We start from the raw sequence: 21,131 nt of genomic DNA on the forward strand, positions 1-21,131 counted from the left end.
ATTAGAAGGTAAACGTGAACAAAGCCTTTAATTTCAGCCAGAGGTAAGAGGCATTCCGTTCATTGCCTGGTCTGGTGAAATGTCTGCTCACAATACAGCCCTGGGAAGGTTGCATGTGGGAGAAACACACAGGTGCCCTCTGCTTGTGTCCTCCTCCAAATCAGAAAGGCCAGAGAGAGGAGAACCAGGAGTGCTGGAGAAGGGGCAGCAGCTGCTGGTGCTGCTGGATCGATGAGACCCAGCTCAGTTCTTCCCAGGAGCACAGGGAAGAGGGGAGCAGGCAGCTCCTGCAGAGCCCTGGAGAGAGACCCTCTGCTGCTCTGCCCACCTGGGCTTCTCCAGGGTGCTGCTTTACCTGGATGTCCCACACAGGCTGGCCTTGATCTCAGCCCAGCACACAGCTCTGATGTGGCTGCCCAGACCTTGCTGTGGGACAGGACTGGGGCAGGCAGGCAGAGATACCTGAGGTCCTGCCTGAGCAGGCCCCAGCGTGGCTGCGCCTGGTGGAGAAGGAGATTTTCCTGAGGGACATCTCAGTCTGCTGTCAGGGCACAGAGGCAGCCCCACACTGGCATCCTCAGAGAAGGGGCCCCTGGAAATGCTGCAGGTGCAGGGATTGGTGTCAGGGGGGCTGTCCCTGCCTGCTGAGCCTGGCAGGAGCCTTCGTCCCAGCTGAGAGGGGCACCAAGCACTCTGCCCCCAGAGTCCCTTGGCCTTCCTGTGCCACCCTGTCCTGCCAGCAGCCATGGCCACATGGCCCTGCTCTCAGAGCTGCCCGTTTGTCTGCCTGGCTGCTTGTCTGTCTGTCTGTCTGTCTGTCTGGGCAGGGTGAGCCACGGCCCCGTGCGGGGGCTCCTGCAGCCTCGTTCAGGCGTGCCAAGGGGGCAGAATGGCCTCCCTCCCGCCCTTTGTTTTGTTGTTTGTTTGTTTGCTGGTTTATTAACATTTGTAGCAGCAGCAGAGATGAAAAACTAGAGGCGGTGTGTGTGTGTGTGAGTGCATTGTGCTGCGGGGTTACAGGCACAACAGCCACATCCCCCACGCCTGAGAGAGATTACAAGGGAGGGCGCAGGAATGTGCATCTGGCAGCACTTTGTGTCTTGGCCATTTCACTGCTTTCTCTGCATCTGAGGTTCCCAAAGTTTTGGTCATGGAGGGCCATTTAATCCAGGGAACAGATTTCCTCTGCAGGGAAACACCATTCAAGAAGAATTGAGGGTGTTTGTAAGTGAAAGGTTGATGCTTGAAAAGGTAGTAAGGTAGGGAACTGCCCAACCACAGCAACAGGAGGAAGCAAATTTCATTTTAAAGTAGAGGAAAGTGTAGCTATAATATGCCAAAAGATTGCTCATGGCCTGGGGCCAGGAACAGAATCTGAGCTAACTATTGCAATTTTGTTTTAATTTCATGGGGTTTTAGATAGTAATTATAATAAAATTATCAGAAATGTGGATCATTAAACATATGGTTCTCAGGCACGTTGTCCAACATTCTTACTAAAAGAGAGAAGATTAGTTAGAGTCTTTTTAAAAGTAGTTAAATAAATTAATGCCCTATCCCTGGAAGTGTCCAAGGCCAGGTTGGGCAGGGCTTGGAGCAGTCTGGTCTGGTGGAAAGTGTCCCTGCTCATGGCAGTAAGTTGGCGTGGGATGAGCTTTGATGTCTCTTCCAACCCGAAGCATTCTGTGATTCCATGATAAATACAGACTAACTAACAGGGATTATTCTTTGAGCACTCTCAGAATGTCCTTTTATTAACTTCTCATGAGAAGAATGTACTAGCTGACAAGAGATCTGACAAGATCTCCAGAAACTTACCTGTGATGCTTTTGCTTGCTTTTCCAACTTATAGGTGGATTACTTGCTCCAGAGTGTTTCTGTAAATACATGGTTTTGGCTGATGACTGCAGCAAGGTTTGAGGTTGCTGTGCCTTAGCTCTGCTCTGCATACTTGTGTGTGCATGTGGGAGGGAGTCTCTATTTTAAGGGAGAATCCCTTCCTTCCTGAAAGGGCACTAATTATTAGTTGTTGTCAAGTGATTTTATTGTGTCTGGGAAACTGCAGAACCCAGCAGTAGAATGTGGCTTGTTAAAACCCCAGTGATGTGTGAGAAATGAAGCCCATGAAGGGATGCCCTGGCACAGACGGGAGAGAGGATGCTGGAATTGCAGTGTTTGGAATTGCATCCAGCTGCTGGGGTTGCAGAGGATGCTGCAGGAGGATTGCAGCACAGGTACAGAGAGCACTCAGCCAGGCTGAGCTTCCTGCAGTGCACAGGCTGGAGGCCCCACATTAAAACATTTGGCTTTATTCCCAGATGTTCCATTCCTCCAAGCCCAGCTGCACTCACAGGCACAAGAATTCCAGAAGGCAGCCGTGCTGCCCAGCTCTTTGTTTGCCCTCAAGCCTGCTGAGGGTGACTTTTCTACCCCCCTTTTTCATGCCACAGCCCAGGGAGGGGGGGTCAGACAGCCAATTTAAGTATGTGGGGAGTTTATTTTTTCCACTGCTTCCAGTCACCCTTGCAGGGCAGAGCACCTGGAGCAGGCAGCATGCCCCCAGCTCCCTGGCTGCCTCCCTTGCCTCTGACCATCCAGCTGGTGTGCCACACTCTGCAGTCCCTCAGGGAGGGATTTGTCCCCACAGCAGGCCATTTCAAACTGGAGACAAGCAGTAATGCTGCAGCTGGCTTGCTCTGGGCTTGTGACTCTCTGTGCTCCTGGGGGTGACTCTGACAGTACAAGGTTTGCTCAACAATGGCCCTGTTGTCCCTGGATGCCCAGAACAACACAGCCCTTCAGAGTACTTGGCCCTGGTGCTCTGCCTCATACCAGATGCTGGTGTCAGAGACAGAGTGGCACATCCCTCCTGAGAAGGGTGAGCCTTGTAAAAAAACTTCACTGCTCCAGGTTTCCCTTATTACAGTCTCAGGCATCCAGTTCTGGGAAGAAAATCAATAATTGAGTGGTACAGTGCTAGAGACAGCCCTGGGGAGAGACCTTGAACAAAGGAATCCCTGGGCTTTTACAGCCTTACAATCCACATTCCCATTGCAGTGGTTGAGTCCAGGGTCTCCTGCTGTTCTCTGGCTCCTGCAGAGTCCCTGGGTGACCAAACAGCCCCTGCTCAGCCCTGCAGGGCCCTGAGCCCTTGGCCAGGGGAAGGTCAGTGTCCTCAGTGGCCGCTCCCAGCCACTTGCCAGGGGCTTTGGCGATTCCCCACTCCCAGCACAGCCTGCAGATCCCAGCTCAGCTCCCCCTGGAGCACTGCGGGTTCCACAGAAGGCAGGAGGGCTCCTGCTGCTCCTGGGCTGCCCTGGCACAGCAAACATCCAGCCCAGGGTAATAAAGCCTCTCAGATTTGGCCTTATCATAAAGCAGAGCAATCGGGCTCAGGAGCTCAGTCCCTGGGTAGGGACCGGGTGCCCGAAGCTCGCTCGCTCATGCCGACGCCGCGGGGCTACCATCTAGCAAGCATGGTGATTATCAGCTCTATGGTGATTGCAAGCTCTCAGGATTTCAGCTCTGCTTGCTAGGTAGTGGTGCCCCGGGCTTGAGGCTGAAGCAGACGGAGAGAGAGGAGAAGGAGAAGGCGCAGGCTGTTCCACGGAGATGGCTTTGTTTGGGGAGCTCTGTGAAGGGTCTCTGCTCTTCTTCTTTCTCCCCTAGTGGGGTACAGTATGCTTCTTTTATAGGGTTGGAAAGGATCCAAGCTTGACCAATGGTAAGGGGTTAACATGACATTGCCTTATAGGGTTACAGAGATAGGTTGAGGGCGGAGGACAGGGAAACAGGAATTTTCTTTTGCTGTTTCAGCATTCCTATTGTTCATATTCTCCATGGTGCTTTTCCTAAATCTATGGGGTTTACTACACCAGGGCTCTTGAAGGGCTGGCATGTGCCTCACCCCCAGTCTTTCACCTTCTTCTGCCCATTCCTACCCTACCAAGCCATGGTGTGATAACTCCTGCTTGGGGAAGCCTTAGTGTCCAGGAGAGGCAGCTCCTGACAGCCTGTGGCAGAGCTCTGGGTCTCCATCCCACTGAGGAAATGGGGCTGTGACTCAAGTACCTCATGTCAAGCTCTGTCACATCAGAGAGGGCTGAGTTTGCACAGCAGCATGCAGAGCTTTTGCAGAGAAACATGGAACTGTGCTCATGGCAGCTCTGGAATCTCTTGAGAAATCAGCTTTGTCCCAGCTGGCCACATCCTGGTCTTTTGAGACATTGTGGTAGGGAGACAGCATGGCTTCATTTTCTGATGGCAGAAGAGCAGCAGAGCAGGGCACTCAGTGTGCTGGCTGTGTCCTGGCAGATGAACCATGCCTAGACCTCCAGAGCCCACACCCACTGTGCTGGTTAGCAAATGAGATTCCAGATGTTAACTCTCTGAACAGCAAGAAACATTGGTGCTGAAAGGAAAACAGAGGAATGGGAGAGTGCTAACTTCTGTAATTCTTTTGGGGAAGAAGGAAAAGGACTACAGCTAATTCAGAAAAGCTCCTTGACTCCTGCATGGGAGCTGGCTGCTGGGAGGGTTTGCTCCATGCTTCAGGGGGGCAGCTGGTCACAGATATGCTTGGGAATGGGTGAGAGGTATCAGCCCAGTCCTTCTGGCATTCTTTCACTGGACTTGTCACTTCTGGGTGGTTCGTGTGCTGACTTCCCACAGGGGTGTCCAAGGCCACGTGTTGATGCCAAGATCTGCCCCTTTTCTCTTCAGTACCTGTTTCTTACACAGGACAGACTGCCATCACCAGTCTGTATGGACAGACAAATGTCATCACCAGCTGCCTATTTAACTGGCTCCTTGAATTCTCTTACCCTTCACTGGTTTCATCCCTTCCCTCACCCTCGTTTCTTCCTCTAGCCACCTACCCCTCATCATCTCTTGCCTTGTGTAACACCTCTTTCCCTGCGTCCCTCTGTCCCTCAGTGGTCTAGAGGACCTTTCCTGTGACTCACTGGGCTGATTTTCACCCCAGACCAAGGCCCTGATGGCTCTCACCACAGGGGTGACTGCACAGAGTGCTGTGTTTGTGAGATTAGATTATCTCAGCTCCCATCATTGTCCCTCTGTGTTCTGTTCCTGTTCCTCTCTGCTCTGTTGGGTGTGGAGCTGGGCCCTTGACAGAATCACAGATCCCTTAAGGATGAAAAAGTCCTTTGAGATCATCAAGTCCCCCATTAACCCAGCACTGAACCATGTCCCTGAACACCACACCTCCTCATTGTCTGAGCACTTCCAGGGACAGTGGTTCTACAACTTGCCTTGACAACCTCTCCTAATGCCTCGCCACCCTTTTGGTGAAGAAATTTTTCCTGATAATGCAGCAGTTTGTCTACAGGACCCCTCATTGGCCTTCCAGGGCTGTGCTGTAGAAGCTGCATCCTTGTGGCTGCTCAGTGTGGCCACCCACAGCATTTTTCCTGTCCAGTGTCAGTCTGGCCATCACCTGGCCATGCATGGCTCAGCTGGATACAGGAGAGGGGCTGCTCGAAGGGAGCTGGACAGATTTGTCCATTCAGTGAGTTCTCTGTTAGCACAGAAGGGAAAAACAACTGTGTGTTTTCCTGGGGGTGATTCTTCTGTGGATGCACTGTGGTCACTGTGTTCTAGATGGGCTTTCTCAGAGCAGACACTACTCACAGCTGGCTGTCCATGCTCTTTGGTCATGGTGAGAGGGTGGTGCTTCATTTCCCCCTTCTTGGTTGCTCTTTGAGTGCCAGATCTCTGCACCCTTGTCATGAAGTGCTGAATGCTGTCACCCCCTGAGAGCAGCCAGAGAAAGGAGCACAGGAGAGGGAGCAGAGCTCAGGCAGAGCAAGAGGCAGAGCAGGCTGGCAGCTGGGCTGTCCTTTGCAGGCTGCTCTCACCCTCACTTACCACTCCCCAGATCCCTGCTATCAAAAGCTTTTTGTTGTCTCTTTGCTAACCACCCTCTTCAAATCAGGGCTCTGTTCCCAATGCTCTTTCTCCACACTCAATCTCAATCCTGCCATCTTTTTTATGCTTCCTACTTCTTACACCTGCCCAGCTTCCCTCCTCAGCCAGACCCCAGTGATTGCTATAGCCAGGCACTCCGTGAGCTGCTGCTCTGCCAGGGAGTGAGCATCGTCTGTGGCAGGATCTGGAGCAGACCTGGTGCCAGGAGTCCCACATCACCCAGCACGGGGCCAGGCTCAGCTGCAGCTCCCTGCTGGGACCTCTCCCAGTCTGGCACATGGCTCTGTGCACCAGGCACATGTTGGGAAGGAAGGGAGAGGGCTGAGCTGCACTGCAGTTACTCAGATTGTTTCCCTTCTGGTTTGACAGTGCCTATTTTGAAGGGGTCAGGATGGGATTCACAGGTCAGAGGATTTCTCTTCCCACACATTTTGGTCTCTCACACAGCACTGAGGCAGAAAACATCACCCACTCCATCTCCCTGGGTCATGTACCTTCAGAAACAGCTTGTTTCTCCCTCATTTATGGTACTGATGGAGAAAAATACCCTACTCCCAGAAGGCTCCTTCTCTGCTAACACAGTGATTTTCATGTGCATTACATTGCAGCAAAGTGCTGGGCACATGCCTGTGCCACAGCCAGGGACCTGGGTGGGTGACAAGGGAGGCTTTTGGCAGCTGTGGGTCTGGCTGGGGACCAGGCAGAGCTGGGTGGGAAGCATGCACACTGTGCTCCAGAGCCAAACCAGACAGAGGAGTGCAGAGATATGGCAGAGCTGGCCACCCTGTCCTCCTGGTCACAGCCACCATCAGCTGCTGGGAAGGTGGCAGAGATGGCATCCAAGGAAACAGAGATGGCATCCAAGGAAACAGAGATGGCATCCAAGGAGACAGCAGCTGCAGGGAGGTGCAGGAGTTGTTTAGGAAGAAGAAGGAGTGAAGCAGAGTGCCATGGCACAGGGGAAGCTTATTAGCACAAGGAGGTTTTTAAAACTGGGAGAAATGCAAGCTGCCCGGCTAAAGTGGAATGTGGGTATGTGCTGGGCACAGTTCAGCACACAGCTTGAACCTCAGCACTCTGAGATGCTCTAACTCAGCACAGGAAGGGGGCACGAGGGCTGGTGGCACGGGAGGCTGGTGCCCAGAGCAGAGGAATGGCACAGCAGGGCTGCAGGGCAGGGCCACCCAGGGAGGGTGACTTGTCCCCAGCGGAATGTGCCATCCTATTGAGCCCGAGGGGAGCTGTGCTGGTTGCCATGACAACCAGGACAGATCATATGACCCGTTCCACTTTCTATATATAAGTCTGTTTCACACAGTGTATGTGACTCCATGGAAACCAAATGTTGAGCAAGAAAGATTGCATAAAAATGAACAAAATGCAGAATGACTCAAAGTGCGAGGCACAGAGAGGCTGTGGGTTGGGCTGAGGGGTTTGGGGGTGCCCCAGGCCTTCTCCTGAGCCAGGGTGCAGGCTGGGACAGGCATCAGCTGAAGCCAAACACAGACCCCTCTTCTTTAACTGCACCATACAGCACCCTCCTGTACCTAAAGGGCTTCCAGGACAGCTAGAGAGGGACTTTGGAGTGACAGAGACCAGGTTTTGATGAGCTTTTAGGAAGAAATCCTTCACTCTGAGGGTGGCAGCCTGGCACAGGTTGCCCAGAGGAGCTGTGGCTGCCCCATCCCTGGAAGTGTCCAAGGCTGGGTTGAACAGGGATTGGAGCAGCCTGGGCTAGTGGCAAGTGTCCTGCCTATGGCATGGGGGTTGGAATGAGATGAGCTTTGAGGTCTTTTCCAGCCCAAACCATTCTGTGATCCTGTGGTTCTGCCTTTTCTGCACCAGGACTGACACACACCCTTTGAAAGCTCAGTGATCACACGAACTGCAGTTAGACAGAAAGATAAGCTCAGTGTTGTCAGTGCAGAACAAGCTGTTCCCCACAGCACAGGGGCTGCCCTGGGGCAGATTCATTCATTCCTTCATTCATGCTGTGTCCTTGCATTGCTCCTTGCAGGGAGTTTCCCCTCCATGGTTTGCCCATTTTTCTGTCACCAGTGATCCTCCAGCACTGCTTGTTTGGGCTCTGTGGCTTTCCTTGTGCTGCTGGGTCTGCAGGTGTGAGTGTGGCAGCAGCAGGTGGGTGTGCTGATGCTGCCCTCCAGCCCTGTCCCACAGCCAGAGGCTCCTCTGCATTTGCATGCTCTGCTGAAACAGGATCATAAAATTACAGAAGAATTTTAATTGGAAGGGGCTTTTGGAGGTCTCTGGTCCAGCCCCTTGTTCAGAGTTAGATCAGGTTGTTCAAGGCCTGAACTTGTGGTTTTGGGATTGTTTTGTTTTCCTTTCCCTGGGGTTATGTGTTGGGAATTGCCCCTGGTCTGAGCTCTGCTGGAGCACTGTGCAAGCCCATACATCTTCAGGGAGCTCAGGCTTGTCAACACACAGATGTTTCCTCCCTAGGATCCCTCTTTGAAGGAGAATGGGGATTTCCTGCAGTTTGAAAATGGGAAGTCATTTTCCTCTATTGAGCAAGGCAGAACTTGCCTCAGGGTCAAGTCATCATGGATTGAACTGATGGGTGTTACTCCCTGTTACCCCACTTTGCTGCATAAAACTCCCTTTGGCTTTTTTCCACCACTGGAACAGAATCACAATGCCAAGGGCTTTTCCAAAGGAACAGAATGGGTTGTGCTTCTGCTAACTTGATCAAGAAGACCAGGAAAGAAAAGAAAAAAAAGACCAGTCAGAAAGTCAGAAGAGGTGGAGTGGGAGAGGCACTCAGCACCTCCCTGCTGCCCTGTTCTGAGCTGGCCCAGGCAGACAGAAAGTGCCAGAGCTCTTCCCCTGGCTGCTGCTCTTCTCCATGTGAAGCATCCAGGATGTCTGACCCAGCTGTCCTTCTCTTCAGACATGCTTCTAGGCCATCAGTGTACAGCAGCACACAGGTGAAACAGCATTTCCTGGTGGAAATGCCCTCTGGGGTGGCTCTGTGGCCCACACAGGTTGTCCCCTTCTTGGCATCCCTGCCCAGTGCCCATGGATGCAGGGAAAGAAGCACAGGGAATGGTCAGGTTTGTGTGCTCTGAGCTAAACAGCAAATCCTTCTGTCTCTTGTCAGTGCTGCTGTCCTGGATTAGGGGAGTTAAACCCACAGATCTGTTGTTATTCCATGTGCTTGCCTTTGCTATCCCTCTCTCTCTCTCATCTCTCTTTGGTGCTGAAGAGCACAAGTGCCCTTTCTGCAATAGCTGCTCATTTCTGTTTCCTCTCTGCTGTGCATTTATCAGGAGAATTCCATCCCTGTGTTCCTGCAGGCAGCAGACAAAAACCATCCCTTGTCACATAGAACAGACCTGTTGGGTGGCTGGCTTTTGTATATTCCCTTGCTACACAAAATTCTGATCCTAGGAAATCTCCTGGGAGAGAAGTGCTTGTGCTGTTGGATTTTGATGTTTTGTCAGACACTTTGATCCCTTTTCCAGCCATCCAGTACAGATGGAGGAGGATTTCACTGGGGTCACACGTTCGCTGCTCGCATTGTTCAGGTTTCCTGTTTCCTCGAGCGTGTGTGTTGCAGACATCCTTTCTGGGTCCAGATCTGCCTGTCCACCACCATGGTGACAGCAGCTGGTGACACTTCCAGCAGTGACAGTGAGGGGAGTGGCCTGAACACTTCTGAGCTCAAAGGCTCTGTGGGAGTTGGAAGGTTTAGAAAGCAGAAGGGACTGCAAGCCCACCCAGCCTGAGCTGGGACAGGGGTGTCAGGCTCCTGGCCTTTTCTCTTTATTGGAATACAGAAGAACTTCTAGAAAGAGGCACTTAATCTTGATGGAGGAACCACAAGAAGTGCACAGCTCCCTGGTAAGCCTTGATACTTATCCTCATGATTGGCAGATTCTTTTCAAGCTGAGCTTTTCTTCAGCTTCCAGTCCCTGCCTGCTGCTCTCTCTTTGCTGGCTTGCAATGCTCTCTGCTGACACCTCTCCTCTCCATGCAGACATCATCTCTCGTGATTTACTGTTCTCAGAAATTATCCTGGCAAAAATTCCCCTAAAACAGGAACAAGAAATCAAAGTAACAGTCCAGTCTTGCTGATCTAAGGAAGAGGTGCATCTACACAGGGGTACCTCTCAGCACTTTCCTTGGTCCCTGTGGCTGGGAGCAGGGGTGCCCTGGTGGGAGCTGGCTTTGGGAGAGCTCTGGAGCCTGTCTGTGGCTGCTGTGCCAGATGTGGAGCTGTGCCAGATGTGGAGCTGGCCTCTTGGAAGAGTCTGCCAGTTGCCTGTGCAGTCCCATGGCCCTGTCCTTGCTGTGTCCCAGCAGCAGGATCGCTGTCATCACATGCCACAGTAACCAAAACTTCTCCCACAGAGGTGTGCAAACATGGTCCTGGTTTGGCTGTGCTGGTGAAAGAAGGGGCTGCAGATGGCCTGGCTGGAACAGGGCTGTGTCTGCTGAGAAAAACAGAGCAAGAAAATCTCTCCTTTTCCTCAGATCTCCTGTTCTGGCAGAAAAGGGACAATTGCTACCCACGATGGCCTCTCTGGAACTCTCATTTCTGAAAGGATGGCTTGCTGAGTGTGCCTAAACATGCCCAGGCCCATGTGCATCGATCCCAGATCTCATCATCCCACACTATCTGTGCCAGAGCATCCTGGGCTCCTGCCTGAGGAGAATAGGGCTTTAAATGGTATGGCAAGGGGGAATGGCTTCAAACTGAGAGAGGGTAGGTGGAGATTAAGACATTAAGAAGAAATTCTTTACTGTGGGGGTGGTGAGGCCCTGGCACAGGCTGCTCAGAGAAGCTGTGGCTGCCCCTGGATCCCTGGAAGTGTCCCAGACCAGGTTGGACAGGGCTTGGAGACTGGGATAGTGGAAGGTGTCCCTGCCCGTGGCAGGGGAGATGAATGAGATGATCTTTAAGGTCCCTTCCAATCCAAACCAGTTGGTGATTCTGTGAGGAAACCTGTATGAAGTCACATTTTGTGTCTTCTTCTCTTCCTCCCCTATGGCATTTTCAGTTCCTCTTTCCCCCTAAAGCTGCTGTAGGAGTTGGAGTCCAAGAGTTGTTGGGAGGGGATTGCACTGGGACCATTGAGGGGCTCTAACACAGGAGTGGTCCCAGCATTCAGTGGATTTTCCTCTGCAGCCTCCATGGGGGGATGAATCCTGCCTGACAGTGAGCTGAGTCAAATTCCTGTCTAAAACAAAAGGAAGAGACCCACACTTGCTCCATGCTGTCTTGGTTTCAGCTGAGGTGCAGTTGGTTTTCTTCCTAGCAGTTGGCACAGTGCTGAGTTTGGATTGAGTGTGAGAATAATTATAATTATACAATAATAATAATAATAATAATAATAATAATAATAATAATAATAATAATAATAATAATAATAGTAATAATAGTAATAATGTTGATAACACCCTGATGTTTTAGTTGGTGTTCAGCAATGCTAACCCTAAATGGAGGACTCAGTGTCCTGTGCTGTGCCAGCAGGGAGCTGCAGAAGGAGCCAGGAGGGAGCAGGGCCAGGGCTGTCCAAAAGGATATTCCACACCACAGAACTGGGGGAGTTGGCTAGGAGGGGCTGGATGCTGCTCATGGCTATGGGTATGGCTGTTCAATTGCACTGTGCAGCACTTGTCTTTCTTGGGTTTTAATCCTCTCTCTTTTTGTTTCCTCCTGTTTCTTTGTTATTATCATCATTATCGTTATTATTATCATTATCTTTTACTTCATTTCAGTGATTAAACTGTTCTCCTCTCACGAATTTTACTTTTTTTTCTGGTGCTCCTCCCTGTCCCAGGGGTGGGAGGCAGGGAGTGGGTGGCTGTGTAATGCTGAGTTGCTGGCTGAAGCTAAACCACAATGCATGCACATGAAAGCAAACTGTTTCCCCATTGTTTGCAAGAACTTCAGCATTTGGCAGGGCTGAGATTCCCTCTTGTCTGTCATTGATAGAGACTTCTGTGCTCACAGCACTTCTTGATTGGCAAAATCAGAAGCAAAGGTAGAAATATTATTTACCAAAAAAACAGAATTAGCAACTGCAAAACATAATGCTTGTATGCTTTTTGAAATGATGCACGTTTTGGCAGGGACTACAGCTGAAACACAGGGTTAACTTAGCTTTTTATACTGTTTCCATCCAACATTTGCTGATTTTTTACTGTATACCATCGCCATCTGTCTCTTGGCATAGCCTTTGTTTAAGCATACAGCCATGGCACTCACCTGTGAAAGAGCTCTGCTTTTCCTGCAGTCCAGCAGAGACACATGAAGCACTCTGAAAATGGGACTGAGAGGATCTTGGGGCAACTCAGAGCTTCCCTTGAGCAAACTGCTAACACCTGTCCTTGCAGGGCTCTGGTGCTGACTGTGCAAAGTGGAAGAACACCATGGGCCCCTAAAGTGATCTGAGCTTAATGGTGACCTGCTTGGCACAGGGAATCACTGTAGGATCAAATTAAGGAAAAGGGGCAGTGGGAATGGAGGGACTTCAGTTCCTGAAAGGAAAGAAGGCGTTAGGTACAGAAACAGTGAGAGTGCAGCAAAAACGTGTGAAACCTGGATCTTCTGAAACAGAACCCAGGGCTGGATTACCCCACATTCCTCTTTGTGAGGTTCTCATGCACAGCAGAGATAGTCTGGAGTATCTTTGCTGTTTTCAAGGCCAGATATCTGTGAAGGGAATATGAGGGAACCAACCTGCTGCTGTATCCTTGTGGAGCTGCTACACTCCCCCACTGCACAGTTTAATTTTCTTCAGTGTGTGCTTTTGCAAACAGTAACAGGGGACCAATAATGCCATGACGGAGGAGCTGTCCCAGGATTTGCTCCAGTACTCTGTGCCATCCAGTGGAGTTACTGGGAGAGGGTCTGGGTTTGTGGTTCAGGTGATGGTGCCCCTGTAAAATAAATTGTGACAGCACCTCCAGTGCTTTGACCCACTGGTGGATCCATGGGAAGGTAAAGGAGGGCCAGATGCCTGCCTCTCTTTCTCAGACATTTGATCATTTCATGCTTTGTATTTTTCTGCTCAACCAGAGTCATTTTCTTGGATAGCTCCACATCCTCTTGGGACATTAAATACAGAGGGGTTCATTTCTATCCCAAAGCATGATTTCTCCAGGGCAATGCTGCTTCCTGTTCTGGATGAAGCTAGCACAGATGAAGGGAGAAACGGACTGAAATTCTTTGGGTATATTGGGAACTGTATAATGCCAAACCAAATCATTTCCTTCCAGCTGTGTGTCTGGTTAGACTTTACATTATCTGGATATTGACTTAATAGGTTGGTTTTGTTTTGTTTTTTTCTTTTCTCAGCAGAAACCCCGAAAGGCAACTCCTCAGCCAGGAGAAGACACCTTGAACGGGCACCTTCCCCCAGGCTGGCAGAGCTACATGTCTCCCCAGGGGCGCAGGTACTACGTGAACACCTTCACAAATGGTAAGTGGGGGTAGCTTTCTACTGGATTTGGGCTCCCCCCTGACGAAGGAAGGAATGATGAATCTGACTCCATGTTCTCAGAAGGCTAATTTATTATTTTATGATGCTATGTAATATTAAAGAATGGTATACTAAACTATACTAAAGAATACACCAAGGATACTTACACAATGCTAAAAAGATAATAATGAAAACTCCTGACTCTCTCCAGAGTCCCAACACAGCTTGGCCCTGACTGGCCAAAGAGTGAAAACAACTCACAGCAGAATCCAATAAAACAATCACCTGTGGGTAAACAATCTCCAAACACATTCCACATGTGAGCAAAACACAGGAGAAGCAAATGAGATAAGAATTGTTTTCCTTTTTCTCTGAGGCTTCTCAGCTTCCCAGGAGAAAAATCCTGGGCAAAGGGATTTTTTCAGAGAATGTGACTGGCACAGCTTTCCAGTACATATTTCACCATATCAGCACAGATCTGTTTCAGGAAATCATCTTGATAGTTGATGTTGATAACAAAAGTAGCTGCAAAACCAGAGTAATTAATATGATCCTGACACCATACCTGAAAGAAAGTACAAGAAGATTATGATCCTCTGTCATCTTAATTCTCATCATCAGAAGACATCTGAAACATTGACAAAAGACAGAGAATGTAGAGTAAAAATGCCCCTGTCATAAATGTTTTAGAATCTGAAACACTGTTAAAGAAACAATTTTACCACATTCCCTATTTCCTTTGCCTGGAGATATTTATGTCTATATATACATGTAAAGTAGTTTGATAGAACATCAGATATCACTAAAGCACCATTGGGGAAAACAGAAACAGTGAAGGTCACACTCAGCTTGCCCATGGAGACAAGGAAAGAAAAAACACATGTAACAGACAAAGCTTTCAGTCTGTATTTGTGTGTTCTGTTCCCTGTCATGTTGAGAAGCAGACTTAACTCATGATCTTATCACCTGCTCAAGACCTGTCAAACTTGTACCACCTCCAGTTTACCCCAGACTCTGTGTCGACCTGCTCTTCTCATCATGAGCTCACAGCAGCATTGCAAAACAGGCTCTTGTGACCAGCAAATCCACATTTCTGCAGCAAAGAGAATGCCAGAGTGACGTGAAGGAGAGGACAGCGGGAGCTGACCTTGTTCACAGGGAAGTTGCAGCTGTCAGGAGTGACCTCTGGCATTCCTTTATCTCACAGAGGAGAGCAGTGGGCACTTCATGGTCTGTTCAGGGGCTGATGTGTTTTATTTCAGAAGCTTTTGGCCCAGGACTTTGCCAAGTCATTATTTACTGGAGCTTGATGCACACACATTTTACAGGACTCTAGAAAGTGCATTTCCATTTAACTCTGCCTCATTTCCAAGCAGTTTGCTCTGGCTGGTGGGCAGCATTCCCTGCACAGCTGGGGAGAGCAGCAGGAGTTAGATTCTCATCCCCACTGCAGTTCAAATGCAGGGCAGGGGTTGATTATCCTCAGTTCTGAGCCATCACTGGGATGGACCCATACTCACTGGGTTGAGGCCAGGTAAAAGCAGTAAGAGGCAGAGCCTTTTTGTCTTGTGATAAGAGCTCTTGTCACAGGGACCCTGCCTCAGAAAGGTCAGGACTGGGACTAAATTTCTCCATAATGTCAGGCAGTTTTGTATTTCCCTCAGAAAAGTTACAAGTAATACAACAAGGGCCAATTGCCATATTCTGCTTGAGAGCTCAGGCCAGAAGTCAGGAGATTTCTGATTTGTCTAGGAAGGGAGGATAACTTTGGCACAGGCTGACCAGGGAGGCGGGGGAATCTCCGTCCTTGGAAAATCTCAGAAAGTGGCTGGCCAGAGCTGTGGCTGATCTGCTGTTTGCAGTGATCCTGCTCAGAGTAGCTGGGCTGAACACTTCCAGAGGTCACTTCCATCCAGTCTTTCTCAGGAGGGTGCCCAGCCCACCTGTGGTTGTGCTCTCAATTACAGTGTTGTGTGGTTCTCAGAATAACAGCGTGTGAGAGAGGGTGGAAGTGGGGTTTGTTTCTGTGTTCTGAGCCTTGCTGCAGGGATCACTTATTCAGGTTCTGTTCAGATGAGAATCTCTTCACCAGACTAATCCTAAACCCACTTCCACCGTTGAAAGGCTCTGGTGAGGGGAGGTTTGGGCCTTCTTGTGGGATGGGACTGTGGCTAAACATTTACCCAGCATCCAGGCAGGGTCTGTGGGAAGGGGACCTGTGTGAAGGAAGGCATTTCATTGATGGGAAAACAGGTCTTAAAAGCAACAAAGACAGTTTGAAAGCTGACTAAAGGGAAAAACAAAGCAGGGACCATAGTTAAATTGCAATAAGCTGCTGCAAAACCGTTTGCCAGTTCATCCTCAGAGCGTGGTCATCAATGGTCCCTTGTCCGGGGGGAGTTTGTGCTGAAGGGAATCCTGCAGTGATCTGCCCGAGAATCCATTCTAGGCAGCATTTCCAGTGATGAATGGCATGTTGACATTGAGAGCACTTATTCAAAAAATAACTTTTAACTGGAGCTGGGAGGGAACACGGTGTTCTCTCCTGCACAGAACAGGCTCAGAATTCACAATCACCCTGGAATAGGAGGATGCTGTTCAGTAAAGATGCATTTAGGATCAGAGATTTCACCAGAAAAAATTAAGTGGCAAAGACAGGCAATGGAACAGTTTACAGATGAAGACATTGGGGCTCTGGAGGATCTGAAGTTGAGTGAGAGCCAGCAGTGTTGTGCTAGCACAAACCAGCCAGCATTTTCCATTGTATAAATAGGAGTGTTGTCTGTGAGGCATGAAGTAAGCCTCCAACTTTACAAGGAAATTATAATGCCTCAGCTGGAATATTTTATCTTGTTTGGACTCCACACTTCAGGAAATATGTGAGTCAGCTGGATAAAGCCCAGAAGAGAGTAGCAAAAGTGATGGAAGATGTGGAAAACATAGCCTGTGGGTAAATGCTGAGAGATTGGGGATGTCTGCCCTTAGAAAGCAAAGATGTGGGCAGGGTTGTGGAAGAAGGCTTGAAGTGCATCAATTGCCATTCAGGAGAATGCTGTTTGCAATGCCTGTCATCGCCAGAAGATTTCAATTTCAACTTCAATTTTCATCTCTAGAACACATTTCAGTTGCAACCAGGACAGCTAACCCTTCCAAGCTCTGTTGGGAGTGAAGTGTGGGAGTACAGAGTTGCCTGGGAGTCTGTATCACCCGAGCAGGTTATGCAAAACCATGAAAATTCATGGTTGGCCTTCTCTGGGGTAGAGCAGGGGCAGTATGACTTCCTGAAATCCCTGCCAGGCCTGTTTGTTTCAGTCTGTAAAGCCTAAACTACACGAAAATATTTATCAATATAGAAACTGACAAATGCCTTCAATGGAAATTGTTCTTTATTTGGTGTCCTTGTATTTCCCCAATTTTTACAATCATCATGTTTAACCAGGCTCTTGTCACTCATCTGCTGGTTTGCTTTTTCTGGTTGTCTGAGTCAAAAAATCTTAACATGAGTTCAGAGGAACTTTTCATTTGTGCTTTTCATTTGCAGCTGCGCTGAATCTTCCCCGCTGCGTTTTGGGGCAGGTCCTGCCCCTCCATGGACTGTCCTGGCCCTGATCTCTGCAGGGAAAGGCAGGATCAGGCAGGAATGTCACCAGGCAGCAGCAGAGGGTGGGCTCCACACCACAGGATCTGCTGGGACGGGGCATGGCTGGGAGCAGGGGGGGCACAGCCTTTGAGGAAGGTCAGCAAGGTAAAGCTGGACAGATGCGGTGTGGTGAGCTCTGTGCTGCTCCCGAGATGAGCCCTGTGTGTAGTTCTGTGCCTTCCCCCTAAAGACAAGAGGTGTTGGGTGACCTGTCTGCTCAACAACTTCCTTTTCTGACCTTGCCTGGTGGTGCATCTTCTCTGCCTCAGTGCAGAAGCTTTTTGTTTGGGTTAAATTGTTTTATTGCTCTTAGTGCTTGAGCCGTTCAGAAGTGGTAACACAAGGATCCGCTTGCATTCCCGAGGAGGGGAAGTGGGATTTTAGGGTCAAGTAAAATCTTCATTCTTCTGAGCCTTCAAAATGCAGCAGCCCTCCCTTCTTGTGAGGCATTACTATTATTGTCACCATTGTTTTCAGTGGTTGATGTCCTTCCACACTGGGATTATCTGCCTTTGCTGCACATCTTGACCCTGAGATGAGCTCAGTTGGTCAGAGCAGGGTGCTAACAATGGCAGGGTTGTGGCCTTGATCCCCACATGGGCCGTTCACCTTAGGGTCTGACTCCATCATCCTTCTGGGTCCCTTCCAACTCAGACTATTTTGTGATTTTGTGATCTTATATGACTGTAACAGTATTTCCACAATGTGTTGTTGTGTGGTCTAATTTTCATTGTCTTAGCAGGAAAAAAAAAACCACAAGGAATTGGTTCTTAACTAGAAATAAATAGAATATATGAGACATATATGTGCTTTCTTCTTATGTGGAAGAAAAATGTTGGGAAAACCAGTAATGAAGGAATTGGGGTGACCCTGGAACCAACAGATGTGCAGAGGTGACAAACAGCACATTCCTGTCTGTCTCCACTTGATATCCCACCAGATAAACACTCCACATTTATCCTCCTTTGAAGCAGGTTCAATTCAATCCTGAAACCATTGTCAGGGCCTCTGGGCTGGATACAATCTGCACAGTGAAACCCAAGACAATTTCAGTGCACCCAGGGTTTCCTGAGCATGGCCTTGCCACACGAGGGTTGAATGTACACCAGTGACATTACGGCTGGGTAATTCCTTGTGCAACCTCCAGAGCCATCCCTGCTTGCCATGGCAAAGCACAAGACAGAGTGCCCGGAATGCACAGCCACTACGTGGTTAATGAGTTACTCAGTGTCTGTAGGAGGGGTTTTCAACTGTGTGTGGGTGGTAGATTCAGCAAGAAAATATTTCATTATGCTGAAGAAATTCTCTGATGGGCTGCAGCTGCAATACCTCTTGCATTAGTCAAACAATAGCACTGCAGCTACCTTGCCCATCACATTAAAGATGAGTTATGTACTTGTGACACCAGTGTTTGTGTGGCTTACTGCCACCTTGCTTGCACAGCTGAGGCCAGCTTTATGTGGTGTGTTCTTATTTCCAGCCTTTTCTTGTCTTTTATGTAAAGTCCTTCCCATTTACTAAACAGCATTTTATCTCCTGGAAAGCAGAACTTCTGCTTTTGTGTTATCTTGATCCTAATCAAACTCCATATATTCTTATCATCACAAGCATCATTAATGAAATGCCACCTGCATCAGTAAGTTCTGGGGCAGTCCTGAAATGTGTGGCTGAAAAAGGTCATTTTCTTGACAGGCCTCTGAGTTGAGGGGTTTTATTCCTGCCTCACCAGCTATGGTCAGCTCCTACTCCAGCTAAACTTATGAGCTGCACCTCAAAGAGTAAGTCATCCATGGGGACACCAAAGAGATGTCAAGCATTTTTATTACAAATTTTTTTCTCACACAGTTAAAATGTTTCAGTGACAATTTCCCTCTGATACAGGATGCTCTAGCTAAAGGGTGGTAATAGGAACCTGCCTTGGTAAAGTGGCCTAAAACCTAGAAAAACAAAGCACGTCTCAGAAAGTGCTGGAAATAGCATTATTATCACAGCTAAGCCTGCAGTGAAGGGCTCCCTTTTGTCACACGGTGTTTGCAAAAGGAGGGGCATGGGAGATATCCCAGTAATCATTTTGAAAGATCAAGTGAGAGCTCTTGTCAGCAGCTTTTCCCTGTGCTGTGGAGGTGGTGACAAGCGTCTCTCCATTCCACATGGACACAACAGTTCAGGAACTCCTGCATGGTGCCTTCTCCATGGCTCCATAATGAAACTATGGAGCATTTAGCTCCAAAAATAGAACTACACATGACACCATGCTGAGGTACTGAAATAAATGGAATACAAGCACATTTGTGAGGGATTGTGCTGGTACCTAAAGCCCTGACATTTGGCTGATGATGTATGTCAAACTGGAAAGCAGCTCCTTTGACCTTAGAGTGCTGCTGAATTCATGGAAGAGGGATCAACAATTAATTCTTCAGCTGCCACAGTGTGATCACAAAAATTGTCTGCTTCAGGATAGTCTCAGAAGCTCTGTTTCTTGACTAACACAATTCCCAGAGTGTGTGGCTCTCGGACAGATCATGTCATTCTTCATTCTGCCAAACAGGAGTGAGTTTGCTTCCCCCAAACACCACAGGTTTCCACTTTTCCTCTGGTAGGAAATGCTTCACCACTTATGTGAAAACCCTCTCTGGTTCCATTGGCTGGTGGAGCTTGGATCTTGTAGCTGTTTTCCCTTTTACTACGTCATTGCAGTTCTAACAAGTGGTTTTCTCCTGCCTTGCTGTTCACTGAGTGAATTCCACAGAGCCACGGAATGGTTTGGCTTGGAAGGGACCTTGTGCCAGCTCCCTGCAGGGGACACATTCCACTAGACCAGATGGCTCCTGGCCCTGGCCTTGGGTATCTCCCAGGGCTGCAGTACTTGTTTTTGTTCACTGCCCTCCTTCCCAGTCAAGAATTGTCTGCATTGGTCTGCTGGGTCATCTCTCTCAAGGAAACTGCTGGATATTCCTTCCCCACACTGCCTACATGGTCTAATTAACATGTGGCTGATCAGGGAGGACAGAACTTGCTGGTGTTGGTCTGCCAGTGCTAAATTGCACCCAGAGTAAAGGGCTTCAGCTTGACTGGAGCATCTTCTGGGGAAAACTGTGTGGGATGTAAAATCTGGGCCTGTATGGAATCTGTTCCTAAAGCCATGATCACTGTTTTACCACAGGGTTACAAGTAGCCTTCTGATTTTCCAAGCACCAGGATTGTGCTGGTACTCCCAGACAAGACTGTGCTTTTGCTGGATCAGACAGTGCATTATCTCTCCACAAACCTTCTCTGTGTCTCTGTAAAAAAAGTCATTCCCCCCCCTCACTTCTAATCCCCACTCTCACTTCTAAGCATGACTAAGCTGCAGAGAAATCTGTAATGTCACAGTTTTGCCTTGGTAAGTGTAGTTGCTTCCAGTAGATGGCATTCCAGCCATGCAGTCCTGATCCAGATTAGTTCCTGTCCCTGCTTGAGCTGCCAGAATAATCCCTGCACAGAAGGAGGTTTTTTTTTCCTCCTAATGCTCAAAATAAATGGAGTTACAACACTCTTGTTCATTTCCTACCTAATTAAAGATGTTTTTCCTATTTAATACATTTTATAGCAGTGGGTTTTTTTCTTCATTTTTCAATGTGCCTAACTCCAAAGTCATTTTCTTTTGGAAAATTTGTCAAGACACCGAATGTTTTGGATTGGATTCACAACTCTGCTAACCACTGGGCACTGCTCTTTCATGTGTGAATTTTCTGCCCTCAAGTTATGTGTCTGGGTCCTCTGTGTGGCAGAGGGGAAGAATGAGGCACTGCACAGCAGCTCCACAACAGCCAGCAGGCAAAGCAGAGAGCAGTTACAAGAAGCAGCTGGTGATTTTCACAGAATCACAGAACAGTCTGAGTTGGAAGGGGCCCCCAAGGATCATCGAGTCCGGCTCTTGAGTGAATGGCCCATACAGGGATCAAACCAACAACCTTCATTTATATTAGCACCATGCTCTGGCTAACTGAGCTGTCTCTTTAACCATTTAATTACATTTCATATATATTTGTTAGGTTTTTAGGTACATTCCTCTGCAGGGTCTCAAAAATGCTAGAGACAGATATGGTTGTGTG

The 21,131-nt window shown here is 48.8% G+C and overlaps 1 protein-coding gene across 4 annotated transcripts in view; it reads left to right on the plus strand.

Moving 5' to 3' along the window:
* The window catches only part of GAS7 (growth arrest specific 7), an 82,462-nt gene that overhangs the window by 19,225 nt on the left and 42,106 nt on the right, over positions 1–21,131 (plus strand). For 2 of the 4 annotated variants that reach the window (XM_066565806.1, XM_066565804.1), the window contains exon 2: positions 13,274–13,397. In XM_066565806.1, the coding sequence (XP_066421903.1) occupies positions 13,274–13,397 (124 nt within the window). The remainder of the gene's footprint in view (positions 1–13,273; positions 13,398–21,131) is intronic. The other 2 variants (XM_066565807.1, XM_066565805.1) reach the window with 1 other exon arrangement.

This window comes from Molothrus aeneus, chromosome 25 (assembly GCF_037042795.1).
Source record: "Molothrus aeneus isolate 106 chromosome 25, BPBGC_Maene_1.0, whole genome shotgun sequence".
Taxonomy (NCBI): domain Eukaryota; kingdom Metazoa; phylum Chordata; class Aves; order Passeriformes; family Icteridae; genus Molothrus; species Molothrus aeneus.